At 40.9% G+C, this 19,716-nt stretch overlaps 1 protein-coding gene across 1 annotated transcript in view; it reads right to left on the bottom strand.

Annotated features, from left to right (window-relative positions):
* Positions 1-19,716, bottom strand: part of LOC132829509 (CMP-N-acetylneuraminate-beta-galactosamide-alpha-2,3-sialyltransferase 4-like) — a 213,870-nt gene that overhangs the window by 54,898 nt on the left and 139,256 nt on the right. The window contains exons 7-8 of the mRNA XM_060846728.1: positions 17,139-17,234; positions 6,065-6,254 (exon numbers count right to left, since the gene is read on the bottom strand). Coding sequence (XP_060702711.1) covers positions 6,065-6,254; positions 17,139-17,234 — 286 coding nt within the window. The remainder of the gene's footprint in view (positions 1-6,064; positions 6,255-17,138; positions 17,235-19,716) is intronic.

The raw sequence follows: 19,716 nt of genomic DNA, 5'->3' as shown, positions 1-19,716 counted from the left end.
GTCCTCAGTCAATTCAACATTGTGTGAAATCAAGAAATGGCTGGAAGCACCGAATTCTGTGAAAGCTACAGGCCCTGATAACAATGTACCGAAGGCTTATGTTCCAGAAATTGCCACAGTCCTAGCAAAACTGCATCTACCCAACAATTAGAAAATTGCTCAGGTATGTCTTATACACACAAAAAAGGACAAATCCAGCCTGGCCAGTTACCATCCAATCAGTCTACTCTCAGTCTTCAGTAAAATGACAAAATGTGTCTTCCACAGGGGTATCAAACAGCACCTGCTCAGCAATATGTTCGGTGACACCCAGTTTGGGTTCCACTGGGGCTACCCAGCTCTGACCTCAGTCCAGTCTTGGTTTAAACATGGCCAAAAGAGCTGGATTCCAGAGGGGAGGGGATGGGAGGGGAGGGGAGAGTGACACTGAGGGCATATAACCAAATGTACGAGTAAAAAGTGAGGTCTGCCGATGCTGGAGATCAGCGCTGAAAATGTGTTGCTGGTTAAAGCACAGCAGGTCAGGCAGCATCCAAGGAACAGGAAATTCGACGTTTCGGGCCAGAGCCCTTGATTCCTGATGAAGGGCTCTGGCTCGACGCATCGAATTTCCTGTTCCTTGGATGCTGCCTGACCTGCTGTGCTTTCACCAGCAACACATTTTCAGATATAAACAAATGTAGCAACCTTAGAAAGCAGGAACTGGGGACAGCTCTCTGCTAGTTGGAGTCATATTTAACATAAAGGAAGGCGGTTGTGGCTGTTAGAGGTCAGTCATCACAGCTCCAGGAGTTCCTGAAGGTAGTATCCTTGTCCCAACCATCTTGAGTTATAGCATCAATGACCTCCATAAGCGGTCAAAAGTGGGGAGTTTGGTTGATGATTGCACAATGTTCCGGGCTATTTACTACTTTTCAGACATTGAAATAGGCCTTTTTCAAATGCTGCAAGACCTTGTCAATATCAGGTTTAGACAGACAAATAGCAAGTAATATTCGCACCGTACAAATACCAGGCAATGTCTTTCTCCAATGAGTGACAATCCGACCATCACTTTGACTTTCAGCAGCATTACCATATCTGAATTCCCGATACCAACTGGCCAAAAACTGAACCGGACCAAACCATATAAATACTATCGCTAGAAGAGCATGTCAAAGACAAGTAATGCTGTGGCAAGAACTCACCTGATTCCCCAAAGCTTATCCACCACCTACGAAGTGCAGGTCGAGAGTGTGATGAATACTCCCCACTTGTCTAGGCTACATCTGAAATGCAGTGTGCAGTACTGGTCACTACACCTGGGACACCGTACGAAGGATGTTAATGTGTGGGAACCAGGCCAGAGAAGGTTTACTAGACTAATAATTGGAATGAGTGGATTGCCTTATGAAGAAAGGCAAAGCAGAGTTAGATTGTTTTGTCTGAAGTTTAGAAGAATCAGAGGTGACTGACTTGAAACATAAGATTCTGAAGGGCCTTGAGCAGGTGGACATCAAAAAGATGTTTCCTCTTCTGGGAGAGTCTAGAACTGGGGGTTATAATTTGAAAGTAAGGTGTTGCCTATTAAAGACATAGACAAGGAAACATTTTTTTCTCTCAATATGTTGTGAATCATTCAATTCCCTTCTTGTGGGAATTATGCAATGTGGAAAAGACTGTGGATGCAAAAATCTTTAAATATGTTTACGACAGAGGTCGATTGATTACTAAAGGGATGAAAAATTATCGGGGTATGCAGGATTGTAGATTTGAGTGTATTAGCTGTGATCAACCATGATCTTATTGAGTAGTGGAATAGGCTTGAAGGGCCGACTCTTCCTTGCTCAGATGTTTGTCTGTTCATATGGATGAATGCAAGTTCAACAACACTCAAGAGGTTCAACATCATCCAAGACAAAGTAACCTGCTTGATTGACACCATGTCCACAAGCATCCACTCCCTCCACTTCTGCTGCTCAGTAGCAGTATTTATAATCTACAAGAAGCACTGCAGAAATTCACTAAGACTAACTGAATGGCACATTCCAAAATCCACAACCACATGTGCATCTCCACTGAGAAGGGCGAGGGCAAGTTGGCGTCAGAGGAAGACGCTCCACTTGTTCTGTTTCTCTTCTCTCTTTTTAGCAGTCCTGCAGCAGCGTGTGGGGAAGCGAGTCCCAGAGCAGCGTGTGGGGAAACGAGTCCCAGAGCAGCACAACTTACCTTGGTGCAGCTGAGTGCCAATTGGGAGTGTACTGGAAGCTTGGAGTGGAGCGGGACAAATGTTGGACTGGGGCCTGGCACAGGCAATCAGACCATATGCCCGCTAAGCTTCTGCAATGTAATGTCTGTTTGAAATTCTTTATTGGACTGTAACGTCAATCCTTCAACAATGTTATAACTATCTTATTTCTAACATTTGTTTTGTCTCCAAGATTTGTACCTCGGTACTTGTACCTAAGATGGCACCAGCAAAGACAGCCATTGTAAAAACGTTTCACTATACTCCTGTACTTCTGTACTGCAGTAGACATAACAATAAAGGATATTCTACTCTCTTCTGAAAAATGCTTCTCACCATCCTGACTTGAAAATATATCACCATTCCTTCCCTACTTCTGGGTCACTCCCAAAGGCTGATTGTTTGCATAGGAGTAAGGTGCAGAGTTATGTGAAAAGACAGAGGTTTGGCAGTAATTCAAAATGCTCAGAGAGCTGGTGTAGACATGAGGGCTGAATGGTCTCTTTCTACACTGTAACAATTCTGTGCTTCCATGTATAGGAGTGAAATGGAAATGTCTGTATAATTGTCAACCGAGTCCGTATGTGTTTTGTAGGTCTCCAGTAAAAATGACAACGCTGGTGCATAATAACAATACTCTGTGGGTTGTGATATTCATGTCAGAACAGGTGTAGCATAGAACAGTCAGTGTGAAACAATTGAGTGCATTGGGTGTATCATAGAAATGACTGCCAGGGTATATATTTCAGCTGTGTGGGTGTATTATGGAGATAGACATGTGGATGTGCAATATTATGGTCTATGTCACTGTAAAGTGGAAATGTCCATCTTTACCCATAATTAAATGTGAATGGAAAATGGAACTATCAATGCTTTTGTATAATGGAACCGCTCATGTGAGTGGAAAATGTTAATGTTTTTAGGCGTGTATATTGCAATTGTCTGTGTGAGAGCATGTTGGAAATTACTTTGTGGGTGCATAGTTGAAATAACAGTGTAGGAGTACAATAGAATTAGCTGTATTGGCATATTGTGGAAATGTCTATATGAACGTATATTGGAAACTCTGTATAGTGTATCGTACAACTTTCTGTGTAGGTATAAAATGTGAAAATGTATGTCAGTTATGGTGTATAAGAGAACTGTCTGCGTGCTTGTAGAAAGGAAAATTCTGGCTGGGTGTTTAATGGAATGTCTGGGTGAGTGTATATATAGGTGTCAATGTGGAATTGGTTGATGGGAATAATCATGTGAGTCTATAATATGTGGGTGCCTGTCTGAGTGAGTGTTTGAGAGTCATGTCTGTGTTGGTGCATCATAGAACTGTCTAAGTGGCTGTTAGAGGGAAGTGTCTTGTGAGGGGATAATGAGATTGTCTATTTGGGTGTATACGGAAATTACTTTGTGGGTATAACAAGCCAGGTAGATGGACTCAAAGTATTTCCACTGGTTAGAGATTCTAGGACTAGTCTAAAAATTAGGGCCAGGCTGTACAGGTGGGATGTTGGGAAGCACTTCCAAAGCACAAAGGAATAGAACTCTCTTCCATGAATGGCAGGTGAAGCTAGATCAGTTGTTAATTTGAAATCCAAGATAAATTATTTTTTGTTAAGCAAAGGCATTGAGAGATATGGGCCAAAGGCAGGTACATGGAGGAGGCCACAAATCAGCTATGATCTGATTGAATGGCAGAACAGGTCTGAGGATGCAGAATGGCCTCCTCCTATTCCTAGGTTTCTACACAGTATATAACTTATGCGTGTAAGTGCATGTCTAAAGGAACTGTCAGTATGGGTACAGTGGATAATTAGTGGTTAATTTGCTTGTAAAATCAAAATATATGGGAAGATATGTAATAGTAATGTCTGTGTCAGTATTTACTGATAATATGTGTGGGTATATAATGCAAATGTCTATGGCGAGCAATAACAGAAATGTTGGTGTGGATCTACAATGAAGCCACCTGTGTGAGTGTACAATGGAATTGTCAATATGAGTGAGCAGGTTAGCTTCAAGACAGCAGCAGGAGAAGAGGCAGAGAATAACTTGAGTACCAGGCTGAGAGGCTTTGCCATGGGAGGTAATTTATGACATTGAAAAGGTGCAGGTTTTAAGTCCTCAGATATCTACAATTTATTGGCGATTGCTAGTTCTTTAATAGCATTGGTAAAGTTTATTGGCAGTACTATATTGACATTTAATTATTATATATCAATGAAAATCATTACGAATTGCACCATAGAGAAATAGCAAAGATGATGCGCTGAAACTGCAGGATGTAGGAGCTTCTGAAGGCCACTTTGATCCAGATTCAAAGTGTCTTGCTAAGTGTCTGTAGCTGCAGGAATGTCAGCACGAAATAATTGGGCTAGATACCAAACTACAGATGCTGTGACACATCAGGGAGAGGGGACAGTTACTTGGGAACTTTATTTCAGGGGAGCGGTCACTCATGTTAAGACAGCACCCTCGGTCATCTCAACTGATGAGTGGTCAGGGCTTCAGAGAGTGTGACTACAAGTGAGGCAATTAAGAAAACCCAGAAGGTGGCAAACAGAAGCCTCAGCCTTTATAATTGTTTCAATAGCTTGAAGGTATTTTCAAACTGTTTGGATGCAGGACAGATCAGCTAACTGACATTGGCATCATAATGCAGGAAGATAAATGAGCTGGGGGTGGTGGGGGGGGCGGGGGTTGCGGGCAGGGTGGAAAATAGCAATGCAGTGGCACTGAGGGAAATCATAGTGAAGGAGGTTGGCTCTGTTCTTGGAAGAAAAGAAAGACTCCAGGCAGTTGTGTTGTCTGCCTGGTGGCAGGGTTTAGGACATCTGCTGTGGGCAGGAGAACTTGCAATGGGAAAGGAGAATCCAGTGATTTGATCCACATCGATTCTAATACAGTTTTTGCCACCAAAGTGAATAATGTGTCATTTATTGACAATATTCTTCATCTGGCATGCACTTGCCCATTTACTTAACTTGCCCAAAATCACACTGTAGCATCTCTGCATCCTCCTCATAGTTGAGATCATCTGAAAATTTGGATATATTATATTTAGCCCCCTTATCTAAACTCCTTTCTACACAACGTGAATAGCTGCGGTTCCAGCATTGATTCCTGTGTTATTGCACTGGTCACTGGCTGTCACTTGGATAAAGACCAGATTCTTCCGACTCTTTGATTCCTGTCTGCCAAGTAATTCTCTAACCAAAACAAACTAAAAAAGTAATTGTTGTGAAAAACTCAGCAGGTCTGGCAACAGTTGTGGAGAGAAATCTGTGTACCAGATACCAATGCTTCCAGTACCTCGAGGGCTACTTCCTTTCGTACTCTGGGCTGTAGATTATCAGACTCTGGTGGTACATCAGCCATCAACTCCATCAATGTTCCCAACACCATTTCCCTGCTATTTATGATTTTCTTCACGTCCTTCCTCTCACTTGGTTGTGCTCCCCAACATTTTAGGGGCATTCTTTGTGGCCTCCTTTGAGAACCAAAACATGTATTTAATTGGTCTTTTTTCACCATTATAACTTCACCTGTTTCTGCTGTAAGAGACCTAAATTTGTCTCCACTAATTATTTTTAGAGTTACCTGACCTCCCATACCAATGTGACTGAGTCAGAATGCATTGTTTTGTAAACGGTGGGCTGTAAATTCACGACATCACTTATCAGAATAAGGCCCCCAAACAATTGAGCTTTTGCAGGAAAAGTTTAGCTGCAACTCTTAATCATTTCGTGAACACAGTACAGAAGCACCGCATAGTAATTCTGAATGGCTCCAGTCTGGATGTAGCTGGTGTGAACCATTACAGTTTCAATCCAGGATACCTACTTTTGTCTCATTGTACACGATCGCCTTCAACCAGTGAATGTCGGCTGTCTTAAATGGTACAAGCACAAAGAGTGTATCAAAATTGTTTTCAACGGTGGGATCTTCAATTGTTGATTCCGGGTAAAAGATCCTTAGGGTTGTTTTGTTTCCAACATCCTTTTCATAGCCCCTCACTGGAGCATTGTTTAATCTAGAAACAGAAAACATTAAGACAAGTTTAAAAGTAAATATTATGCCCAATTGAACATTCCATTTTAAATGATTTAATCACATTGACTTTAAGATGCTTTATTATTTGCATCTTAAAAATAAGGCAATCCTTTGGGTGACTTTACTGCTTTAAATCTCCAGTAAGTTCCATTCATTAAGAAGACAAAATATGAATTCAGATAAGCATAATTAGTCCCTTTTGAAAGATTGACATATTGGTAGAACGAGGGATATCTCTGTCACTAGCATTCCAATGTCGTCACTAGACTTTCTCCTGACTGAAATTCTTAATTATTCCCATTAATCCTGATGTCACGTTCTCATCACCTTCTTCAGTCTTATCTTTTACACAGAATTCCATATTGCTTAGAACTACAGAGATAGGATATTTGGCCCACCTATTAAACATGTCTAAATTATTCTTCCAAATCGCATTTCCTGAAAGTGAGGTCCAAATCCAAACTACTCTGTGTGAAACGTTCCTCTTAAATTCTTACTTATTAATTATCAGACACAGTTCTGTTCTGAACATTTTTACATCATTTGATTAATTCGCATCCCCTGGCAGTGATCAGGAGGGTTAGTTCGTGCTCTCAGTTGGTAATTGGTGGGGTGAGATATTAATCACATCTGCTAGGTTTTAGGCACTCTATTCAGGCATCCTTACTGTCAGTTTGGCAATTTGGAGATGGAAAATTTGACATTGTGACAAATTCTGAACAACTTTCAGAAGGTTAAAGGGGAGGTGCTATTTTATGGATGGAATAGAAAAGCAACGGAGTCAGTGTTAGTGTATCGGGGGAAAGGGACCGCAGATTACAGGGTAAATTGCAGCCTGGTTGGGAGTTTATTCGATGCAGCCATGGAAATAAAGGTGAAACGAGCTGAGAACAAGAAAGGGAGCCCTTAATCCTTAAATAATCAGTGGATACTATGGAACCCCAGCATTTGCAGTTCTTAGTTCTCTGAGAATGGGAAATTTGTGTGGCAAGAGATGGCACATGGATGTGTGGAGCATGACCTCCAAGATCAATATACAATGCAGGAAGAAATTGAATAATTAACAAGTTTAGACAAGTTTTGCATCTCTCAAATATTCTGCACAGCCCTGCTCGATTTTTCCCCTCCCTGCTCTCGATAGCTGCCTACAAATCTACAAGAAACACTTCCACTTTCTTTCAATTTGCCCTGGATAGTCAGAAACTGCTATCAGTCTCACAATGATTTCTTCCACTTTATCTCACTGGCTCCTTTCTCTTTTAAGAGAAGCTGATACATAAAGGAAGTTTAGCCAACATAGGAGGAGCACCATTTGTCATTCAGTGTCACCCTGAAAACAGAGTGAAAGCAGGACTCTAGACTTGCTACTGACACAAATGGAAAAGCAGTAACATTATAAAATGAAAGATTTACATTCATCAAGTGACTCTCACAAGCTCATAAAGCACCCTGCAACCAATTCAGAGCTTTTTAAATTTTAATGACTGAAGTAATGTCATTACTGTGGCAGCCAATGTGCAGAAAATTCTCCCACAAGAACCAAGTTGACGGTGACCAAATAATTTGTTTTAATTATAAATATTAGCCAAGACACCAGGGATACTCTCTTCGTTCTTCTCTGAAATAGTGTCACCAATTTGTACATCCACCTTGCAGAGCAGACAGTCTTGGTTTAACATCTCAACTACTGGTGACAACGTTATATTTATTTACATTTGTACAGCAGCTTGAAGATAGCATGATGTTCGAATGCACCTAGAAATCATATGATTGCTATAGATCCTGGTGGGGATGATTTGAAAAGAAACTGGCTTATGCCTGAAACGTCGATTCTCCTGCTCCTTGGTTGCTGCCTGACCTACTGTACCTTTCCAGCACCACACTCAGTTGGAAGGACCCTGTTAAGAATAAGCTAACTTGGAGGAAAGCATGCTGTGAATGAGCTGCTAAGCTGATTACTCCCATTTCTGAGAAGAAAATCCTCTGGATCAGTTCAGAGTGAAACCTATTTGTTCTTTTGAAACTAACACTTCAAAATTGTATTTCGCGAGCAAACTATTTCTGCGAGACTTCAAAAACAATCATGTTTGATAAGCGATTGAACTAAACTTGCCAAAACATCAGATGAATAGACTTCAGAAATTCCTTTGCTTCACAAATTTTCATTATAGAATAACGCAATGTGTCTGTTTTTCAGAAACGAGCTGAAAATGTGTTGCTGGTTAAAGCACAGCAGGTTAGGCAGCATCCAAGGAACAGGAAATTCGACGTTTCAGGCCAGAGCCCTTCAAAGAAATCTGGTCTCTTTTTCAATTGATCTATAGAACATATAGAACATAGAAGGATACAGCGCAGTACAGGCCCTTTGGCCCTCGATGTTGCGCCGACCGAATCCTACCTAACCTATACTAGCCCAATAACTTCCAAATGCCTATCCAATGCCCGCTTAAATGACCATAAAGAAGGAGAGTTCACCACTGCTACTGGCAGGGCATTCCATGAACTCACAACCCGCTGTGTGAAGAATCTACCCCTAACATCTGTCCTATACCTACCACCCCTTAATTTAAAGCTATGTCCCCTAGTAACACCTGACTCCATTAGCGGTAAAAGGTTCTTAGTATCTACCCTATCTAAACCCCTAATCATCTTATACACTTCTATCAGATCTCCCCTAAACCTTCTCTTCTCCAATGAGAACAGCCCCAAGTGCCTCAGCCTTTCCTCATAAGATTTTCCTACCATTCCAGGCAACATCCTGGTAAACCTCCTCTGCACTCGTTCTAAAGCTTCCACATCCTAAACTTATTGAGAAATCTGGTTGATAGATCTGCTTGCTCAAGACTTGACATTGCCAAGTTATTTATTCTGTAACCTTGGAAACCAGAACAACTCTGTTTATTTTACATTGGGACCCATGATCTAGTGGTACTCGAGTGACAGTGTACTCCACTAGCCTCAGTTGTAACTGTAGCTAGAGTTTAGATAAGGTTATTGGGAATAGACAGGAATATGGAGTAATCAGACCATCCATGATCTTAATAAGTGGCAGAACAGGCTCAAGGGATGAAATGGCCAACTTCTGCTCCTTAATCATACACTCAAGTGGAAAGTAACACTTGAGTGGCCACTAGATACTGGCAGTTTGGGAACATTTCAACTATCCAGCTGAAATACCAGAAGAGATTTACGATTTGGTAAAACCAAATGCTGCAAATTTTGAGCTGTATAAGACAGTGTTGCTGTTGAAGCAGTGAGATTGTTACATTAGTGGGACTGAGTGGCACCAAGGATTATGAAGTAAGTAATCTTCCTGAAGATAGCTACCTGATTGTTTGAACTGCAGTTTGTTACAAACCTATAATTGAAGAGCAAGAAGAGATCAAGGGACAGAAAACAGAAAATATTGCTCTGTTCCTTCTCTGAGTGAAAAGACAGAAGCACAAAAATGTTAAATGAAATAATTCTGATGCAAGGAACACCTAGGTCTAGCAGATCACCTATTGAAATGAAGAATGACAGGCAACAGTATGTCATCATTGCAAAGTTAAAAGCTGAAGTAACTTCATGAAAGCTGATATTCAGTCACCACGTCACCCTTTATTTAGACATGCACAGTACACAGAAGGGCATTTGCCTGAAACATCAATTTTGCTGCTCCTTGGATGCTGCCTGAACTGCTGTGCTCTTCCAGCACCACTAATCCAGAATCTGGTTTCCAGCATCTGCAGCCATTGTTTTTATCTAGCACACGACACTAACCCAGCCATCTCCGAGCCAACTCCTCGAGTGAACAGAATCCCTGACGCTTCTGTTTAGATTTGTCAGCCAGTGGTCTCAGATTGAACCAGGTAAACATCTCCAATCTGGGAGCTCCTATTCTATAAGATCCACTAGGCTGACCTCGTTACAATCACTACAAAAGGAATTGTGAGAAACAACTCTTCCCATGCTTGAGATTGAGAATTTTGATCATTGTATTTTTCCTTGAATCCATTTTTCCACCCATGAATTTTGTGTCAAACTATTTGTCTTTTATTTCTTTCTGAAATGTGAATGAATGTGGGCTCATTTAGGATTTTTAAAGCACTATAGTTTAAGTCACAAAGTAATAATTAGTCATTCTTTCTTTGCCATTTCTTGAAGTTGTTGTATTATAATAGAGTTATTTCCTATTAATGACGAAACCCAATGTGAATTACTTTGTCCTGAATAGAAGTCAGTCAGGCAAGTTGGTCATTTTGGTGATTTATTTGTGTCTTTACTAATTTGTGGTGATTTGTGGAACAGTGGGACTTGATTATCAGTGCGCATTTCCCAGTCAAGTCGTGACATTTTTCAATTAGATTCAAGAAGCCATTATAACTGCCACTTTAGCTATTACTGGTTAGACAAGGATGCAATCAAAAGGAAGACAGATAGATGACACAGGAGCAGGGTTGGAGGAGAATAAGTGTGGTCAGCCATGACACAAAGGCTGCAGACAGGTTGACAAGAATGGCAAGGGATAGTTCACCAGGGTTAAAATCACATTGGATATAATTTGTTACTTCTATCAGGACTACAGTCATTCTATGGTTGAGGGGATAACTGATTGGAGAGAATAGAAGTTTATAAAATCATGAGGGGTTTGGATAAGGTGAATGGAAGGTGACTTTTCTCTAGGATGGAGGATTCCAAGACCAGAGGGCATATTGTTATAGTGATAGGAGATAGATCTAAAAAAGACATGAGTGGCAATTGTTTTTTACACAGAGAATGGTACATGTGTGGAATGAACTTCCAGAGGAAGTGGTAGATGCAGGTACAGTTACATCATTTAGAAGATATTTAGATAAGGACACAAATAAGAAGTGTTTGGAGAGATATCAGCCAAGCATAGGAAGGTGGGACTAGTTTAGTTTGGGATTATGGTCGGCATGGACTAGTTGGACCAAAGACTCTGTTTCCGTTCTATGTGACTCTTTGACTCCACAAGAAAAAATGGAAACATGACAATGGATTTGAATGGTGACAAGAGGGTCACACTGATGAGGAAAGGGAGATTGGAGATAGGCTTTTTCATAAGTATGAATTAACTGCAGATTTGGAAGAGAGGGGACAGCATTAGGGAAAAAGAAGCTATGAATGATAACAGCTAACCAGGGACTAAGATAGGAAGTAAGTGTACAGCAACTGAGTGGAAATAGGGATGAGAGGACAGGAACTGATTGTTATAGACAGCATGAGTTGACAGCAAGCATAAGGGGAGTTGACATGAGGATTAATAGATATTGGAGTGAGGACAGGGGCATTCTCTGTTGAATTAATGGGAAAACAATTGGGCAGCGAACCAGATTGTCTCAATTTTAGTAACAGAAAGCTCGTTCAGTTACCTCAGCTCATTGTAAGAGGTAAGGATCAAGGAGGCAAAGGAAATTGTCAAAAAAGATGGTTGATAGTAAAACGAGATATGGGGAGGAAAGGGTTCTTTTCTCATATGCTCTTTCTGCCACCCTCTGTTGCAGAGGCATAAATATTGTTATCTCAAAAATGGATACAAACAGTTGGGCATTAATTGGTCCTACTCAGTGCAATATACAACAGATTAACGCCAATCAGAACTGGGACAGAACTTTTTTGCATTTCTTTTGAGAAATTAAGGACCAGAAAATAACCTTTAGTTTGGAGTTTTAAAATTGGTTTGTGGAAGTTTATATATTGTATTTGGGTATGCAGTGAATCAGTGTGGGTGTATGTCATTGAAAAATGTCACTGATTACTTATTTAGGGAAAATAGGATAATTTAACTGAACAAAATCATAGAGAATAATATTACAATGCTCAACAAAGCCATGTGGCCCACTGTGTCTGTACTTAGTTTACAAACAAACATCTTGATTTAAATGATTGCCCCTGACCTTCCCCATAATCCCAAGAATTATTATTTTAAAATTTTCAACTAATGTCCTGTTGAATTAGTCGGTTGAACATGCCACACCAAAAACCCACTCACTGTCTGAAAATGTTTCTTCTCAAATCATATTTACTGCTTTTTGCAAATTACTTTAAAATCTGCATTCTCTCATTCTTGATCTATTTCCAGGCAATAACAGTTTCTCCCTATCTGCTCGCACCTCTGTTGAATTTCCTCTGAGCCTTCTCCTTTCTGAGGAAGACAGCCCAACCTCTCCAACTATCTTCATACAATCTTGAAGGTTCTCATTTTCATAAATCTCCTCTGCACTCTCATCGAGTCATAGTGATTGACAGCACAGAAAAAGGCCCTTTGGCCCATCAATCAAAAACAATCACCAAGCAATTCTATTCCTATTTTCCAGCACTTGCCCAAAGTTTTGTATATTTGCATCACAAGTGCACTTCTAAAACCTTTAGGGTGTAGGTTTGCTCGCTGAGCTGTAGGTTTGATATCCAGATGTTTCATTACCTGGTTAGGTAACATCATCAGTGGTGACCTCCAAGTGAAGCGAAGCTGTTGTCTCCTGCTTTCTATTCATATCATTCTCCTGGTTGGGGTTCCTGGGGTTTGTGGTGATGTCATTTCCTGTCCGTTTTCTGAGGGGTTGATAGATGGCATCTAGATCTATGCGTTTGTTTATGGCGTTGTGGTTGGAGTGCCAGGCCTCTAGGAATTCTCTGGCATTTCTTTGCTTAGCCTGTCCCAGGAAAGATGTGTTGTCACAGTCAAAATGGTGTTTTTTTTTCAATCGTGTATAGGGCTACGAGGGAGAGGGGGTCGTGTTTTTTGTGGCTAGCTGGTGTTCATATATCCTGGTGGCTAACTTTCTTCCTGTTTGTCCTACGTAGTGTTTGTGGCAGTCCTTGCACGGAATTTTGTACATGACGTTAGTTTTGTCCATGGGTTGTACTGGGTCTTTTAAGATTGTTACTTTTTGTTTGAGAGTGTTGGTGGGTTTGTGTGCTACTAGGATTCCGAGGGGTCTTAGTTGTCTGGCTGTCATTTCTGAAACTTCTTTGATGTATGGTAAGGTAGCTAGGGTTTCTGGCTGTGTTTGGTCTGCTTGTCGTGGTTTGTTCTTGAGGAATCTGCGCACTGTATTATTTGAGTATCCGTTCTTCTTGAAAACATTGTATAGGTGGTTCTCCTCTGTTTTCCAAAGTTTGTCTGTGCTGCAATGTGTGGTGGCTCGTTGGAATAGTGTTCTGATACAGCTTCGTTTATGTGTATTGGGATGGTTGCTGGTGTAGTTAAGTATTTGGTCAGTGTTTGTCGGTTTTCTGTATACGCAGGTTTGTAGTTCTCCGTTGTCATTTCTTTCGACTGTCAAGTCCAGGAATGCGAGTTTGTTGTCGGTTTCTTCCTCCTTGGTGAACTTTATGCCTGTGAGGGTGTTATTGATGATGTTAAATGTCTCTTCTATCTTGTTTCGTTTTGTGATGACAAAGGTGTCATCTATGTAGCGGACCCAGATTTTTGGTTTGATAGTTGGTAGGGCTGTTTATTCTAGTCTTTGCATTACCGCTTCTGCTATGAATCCCGATAGCGGAGATCCCATGGGTGTGCCGTTGGGTTGTTTGTAGACTATGTTGCTGAAAGTGAAGTGAGTGGTGAGGCACAGGTCCACTAGCTTCATAATGTTTTCGTTGGTAACGTGATTGATGGTGGTTGATGTGTGTGTGATAGTCTCTTCTAAAAGTGTGGTAAGTGTTTCCTTTGCCAGGCCGATGTTGATGGAGGTGAAGAGTGCTGATACGTCAAATGAGATCATTGCTTCGTCTTCCTCTATTTTGGAGTTTTTGATGATTTTTAGGAATTCCTGGATGGAGTGGATGGAGTGCTGTGACTCTTCTACTAGGTACTTCAATTTTGCGTGTAGTTCTTTGGCCAGTCTATAAGTTGATGTTCCAGGTAGTGAGACTATGGGTCTGAGGGGGGCTCCTGGTTTATGGATTTTTGGTAGTCCATAGAATCATGGGGTGTTGGTCCCGTCAGGTTTCATTTTCTAAAAACCTCTTAAATGTTTTGAGAGTTTCGTCTCTAACCCCATTTTTACAGGCAGCGAGTGCTAGATTTCCACCATGCACTGGGTGATGAAAGGTTTTCCTCACATCTCCTCTAGCACTGTGCCCCTTACCTTAAATCTATGCCCCTGGTCATTGACCTCTCCACCAAAGGGAAAAGTTCCTTTCTATTGACTCTATCAGTGCCTCTCATAACCTTTTACATCACAATCACGTCCCCTCACAATCTCCTCTGCTCTAATGAAAACAATTCCAGACTCCCAATGTCTCAATAATTGAACTCTCCAGTCCAGGCAACATCTGGTAAATCTCCTCTGTTCCCTTTCCATAGGATTCACATCCCTCCTATAATGTGGATCCCAGAACTACACACAAAACTCATTTTGTACAGTGCCAACATAATCACACTGCTCTTAAACTCTGACTCAGTTGATAAAGGCAAGTAGACCACTTCTTAGCCAATTATCCATCTGTTCTGATACTGTAAGAGACTATTATACATGCACAGCAAAGTTCCTTTGATCCTTGGTGCTCACCATGTATTACCTTGCCTTGTTTGTCCCTGTCATTTATATCACCTCACACTTATCTGAGTTGAATTCCATTTGCTACTGAGAAGTCCTTCTGACAAATCCATCTGTATCCTCCTGTAATCTAAGGCGATCCTTCTCATTATTCACAATCCCACTAATTTTTGTATCATCTGTGAACTTACTAATCAACCATCCCACACTCAAGTCCACATTATTTCTATAAACTACAAACAGCAAGGGTTCTGACTTGACCCCTGTGGGGTTACATTGGACACAAGTCTCCAGTCAGAAAAACACCCTCAGCTATTAGTCTCTGTTTCCAGCCAATCAGCCAATTGTGAATCCAATTTACTAAATTTCCTTGGATCCAATGGGCTCTTCTCTTTGATAACCGTCTCCCATGCAGGATCTTATCAAACGTCTTGTTGAAATCTACATTGGCTACATCAAAAGCATTGCTCTCATCTACATGCCTGATTAACTCTTCAAAAGCTTCAATCAAATTGGTCAGACATGATCTCCCCTTAACAAAACCATGCTGACTGTTCCTGATTAATTTCTATCTCTGCAAATGCAGATTAGTTCTGTGCCTCAAAATTGCTTCCAAAAATTTCCCTACTGCTGTGGTTAGACTGACTGACCAACCTGCAGTTTCCTGGTTTATCCCTTGCTCCCTTCTTGAGAAATGGTGCCACGTTGGCTGTTCTCTGATGGTCTGGCACCTTTCCCGTGGCCAGAGAGGAATTAAACATTTTTGTCAGAGCTCCAGCTATTTTCTCCCTTGCCTCATTCAATAACCTGGGATTCATTTCACTCGGCCGTGGGGAGTCCTCTACTTTTAAAACTGCCAGACCACTCAGAACTTCCTCTCTGACTATGTTAATTGTATCACACACCTTCTCCCTGATTTCGGTACCCATATTGTTCTTCTCACTAGTGAGTACCAAGATGAATCATTCATTTAGATTCCTGCCTACACCCTCTGGTTCCATGCACAGAGTACCACTGTGGTCCTTAATGAGCCCTACTCTTTCCTTTATTATGCTTTCACCCTTAATGTAACCACTTTTCTTGACTAATGGAACCAAATGCTTTTGAGGTACTGGAAACCTAATGTTGCCTGAGGGATCTCAATTTGGTCTATATCAAATTTATGGAATTTTGAACTCAACTGACAGCACGACTAAGAATGTCCACTTCATTAAATGAAGTAGGTGCTAAGAGAGACTGTTGCAAATTCTCAAATTAAAGAAACCTTCTTGCGGCAATTGGAATAGTGCAATTTAGACATTGATCTTAGAGACATACTTGTAAGAGACCTAAAGAACAACAAAATCCAGACTGAAATTTTTTTAAAACAGGTAATTGGCAAATGCAGGAAGAGGTTCTTCTGAGGCCATGAAAATGGCAGAAAGCGATAATTGCAGGATTTCGGGAGTTCCTTTCCTTTTGGGATGCCCGATGTTCTGCTTCCTGCATGTGTGACTATACACCCAACATCAGCTTATTGCTTCAACATGCTCTAGGACAAGATTTAGTTTTCTTAAATGTGGTATCGATTGCAATTATCACTGGGTGATATGAAGAATGAGACCAGAGTTTGTTATGAAGAGATTACAGGCATTCAAATATCTCGTGAAGATTGCAAAGAGTCACTGTCAACACCAGGTAGGCCATTTGCTTGAAAGAGGAAACTTGACAAAGGATTAGATTAGTTTAGACTTGCAGTGTGGAAACAGGCCCTTCGGCCCAACAAGTCCACACCGACCCACCGAAGCGCAACCCACCCATACCCCTACATTTACCCCTTACCTAACACTACGGGCAATTTAGCATGGCCAATTCACCTGACCTGCACACCTTTGGACTGTGGGAGGAAACCGGAGCACCCGGAGGAAACCCACGCAGACACGGGGAGAACGTGCAAACTCCACACAGTCAGTCGCCTGAGTCGGGAATTGAACCCGGGTCTCAGGCGCTGTGAGGCAGCAGTGCCAACCACTGTGCCACCGTGCCGCCTTTACATCATTAACCCTCAGTGGTCCAAACTGAAAGTCTGAAAGAAAGTGGAAGTCAAAAAGAAGCTAGATATTTGCCTATGTCACAATACCACCAGAAGACCAATGTGAGCTACGATCATTGATTAAAACAAATCAATCATTGTTACAATCCCAATTGTTAAATGGAGTAGTCAAACTCAAAGTTCAAGGGTGTTCTTTCACTACTCTACTGAAATGTCAGCTTATGTGCTTGTGTCTCTGGATTGAGCCTTTGGGACCCTTTGAACTAATGGTCAGAGTACAACCAGGGCTAAGAACAAAATGATTAAGTAGAGCAAAGCGACTCACCGAATAACAATATCGTACTTGTTGATTGTTTCTCCCAGGGAGCTGTTCCTCAGAGTGTCTCCATTACCAACGATAACACATCGCTTACAATCTAACCTGAAAAGACCAAAACCTTATATTAAAGCAGGATTAATATATGCTGTGACTGAACGCTACAAAGTGAGAAGTTCAAGTTTATTTAACTAGTGAAGAATTTCTATGCAGTGAGTTATAGTGTGTGACCAGTAAATATTTGTACTATACTGGAGACTGGGTAAATGCCGGGAGGATATTTCCTCTTGTGGGAGAGTGTAGGACCAGAGGGCACAGTCTCAGAATAAAGGGGCACAAACTTATGACTGAGATGAGGATGAGTTGCAAATCGTTGGAACTCCTTGACACAAACAGCTTTGGTGGGGTGGGGTGGGGTGGGAAGGTGGCAGAATCCTTGTGTATATTTAAGGCTGAGACAGTTAGATTCTTGATCACTGGGGGAATCAAGCATTTGGAGAAAGGGTAAGAAAGTGAATGAGTGGAATGTCAGATCAGCCATAATTCTATTGAATGGTACAGCAGGCTTGAGATGCCAAATTACTTACTCTTGTTCTTACTTTTTATGGTCTTATGATCTAACTTCCTTTCTAACAGCACTGTGAGAGTGTACCTACCCCCATGGGATTGCAGTGGTTCAAGAAAACAAGCAACAATGCCTTCTCAAAGGCAATCAGGTATGGTGTTACCCATATCCCGCGAATAAATAAAACAAATGAGAAGTTTTATTCACAGCATGTAAACTGCCAATTTTAATCAGTCATTTAAAAAAAATCCATATATCTTGCTGTTTTTGCTTCTGGACTGGCCAGCTGATGTTCTTTGAATCAATCCAAATTGTATTAGTTTTAAAGGTATTTTCATTAGCCACTAGCCATGTGAGACATGATGGAAATTCACTTGTATCTAACTAAATTATTGATTACAAAATAAAAATAAGAAACAGAGGCCATCAGTTTGCATGTGATCTCAGTACTCATTTTCTAATAGCACATACAATTAAGTTGAATTTGTCTGAATTAAGAGGAAAGGTAGAGTGTACAATATTGTTTTTGATTGTTGTGAGTGCTTTACTTCCTTGGTTACTGCTTACTCATTATCAGCTTCAATGGTGTACGTGATAAAAGGTCATGAGAACGGCTCACTCATTAGAGAGAGATGAACGGTCAAACATTTAATCTGAGGATCTTCCTTGAGGTGAGGGGCAAGATTAAGAAGGTAGAACCTTCATGGTGACCTCAGTCAGTACAAGAATGAAGCCACACTCTTGCTGTCATTGCACTGCAAACCAGCTGACTAAGCTAACCAAACCCTACACATGCCATTGCGACAATAATAACCCATCTTCATGCTTCAACATAATTCAACATCTCAACTCACCTCATTGGAGCATTATAAAACAAAATAGGACACTGATCCACATTAGGAGTTGTTCGGTAAATGACCAGAATCTTGGGTGTAGAGGTTGTTTTAACAAGTATCTTAAGGTGGAAAGAGTTAGAGAGGTAGGGAAGTGTATGATCTCTGGAACTTCTAGTGTAGGCAGCCAAAAGCATGGTTATTAAATGTGGAAAAATTAGAATTGAGTAAGTACTACAAGCTTCAGTTAGAGGCACATATAGTTATGGGGCAATAGCAAGTGGTGAGACTATGAAGTAGTTTGAAAATAAAGATGAGAATTTTAAAATCAAGATGTTGCTGAAGCAGGAGCCAAGGAAAGTCAATGAGTACAGAGTAATATGGAATAGAATTGGCATAAATTAAGTCACAGGTAACAGTGTTTCAGATGACAACAAGTTTATGGAGGTTCAGATGTGAGAGGAAAGCCAATAGTATTCTGAAACCATTGAATCTGAAACTAATGAGGGCATGGATGAAGGTTTTAGCAATTTGTTATAAATTCTGTGCCTTACGATCTTACATTCCACCACCACCTGATGAAGGAGCAGTGCTCCGAAAGCTAGTGCTTCCAAATAAACCTGTTGGACTATAACCTGGTGCTGTGTGATTTTTGACTTTGTTCATCCCAGTCCAACACTGGCTCCTCCACATCTTGTCAAACTAATGCGGTGCCTTCAGCTGGTACTGCTAAATGTCAGTGTGGAGATGAGAAATAGGAGGGGGATAAATCTTTAGGGGACATCAGAGGTAATGGTATAGGAGCAGGAACAGAAGCTTTTGCAAGTAATTCTCTATTGATGATTCGATAGTTAAAAACTAAAAGAAGTCACTACAGAGGTAGTGGATACTGTGTTAACAATCTTCCAATGATCTTTAAATACTAAAAATGTATTGGAGGATTGGTAAACTGTCTTTATTCAAAAAAGGGAGACAAAAAAGGTAACTATAGGCTAGTTAGCTTAACATCTGCTTTATTGTCTTATATTCTATACAAATCCTAGAAAGGATGTAAAGAGCAGTCTCTCTCTCTCTGTCTCTCTAATGAGAGAGCAGCCCTATGATCTGGTAAGACAATGGTGACTTTAGAGATTAGTTTGCTCAATTGACTGGGCAGCTGGTTTGTGATACCAAGTAACACCAAGAGCAC

The sequence above is a fragment of the Hemiscyllium ocellatum genome, chromosome 29, assembly GCF_020745735.1.
Source record: "Hemiscyllium ocellatum isolate sHemOce1 chromosome 29, sHemOce1.pat.X.cur, whole genome shotgun sequence".
Classification (NCBI taxonomy): domain Eukaryota; kingdom Metazoa; phylum Chordata; class Chondrichthyes; order Orectolobiformes; family Hemiscylliidae; genus Hemiscyllium; species Hemiscyllium ocellatum.
The sequence above is the reverse complement of the archived record's forward strand: the minus strand, read 5'-3'. Positions and strand labels throughout refer to the sequence as shown.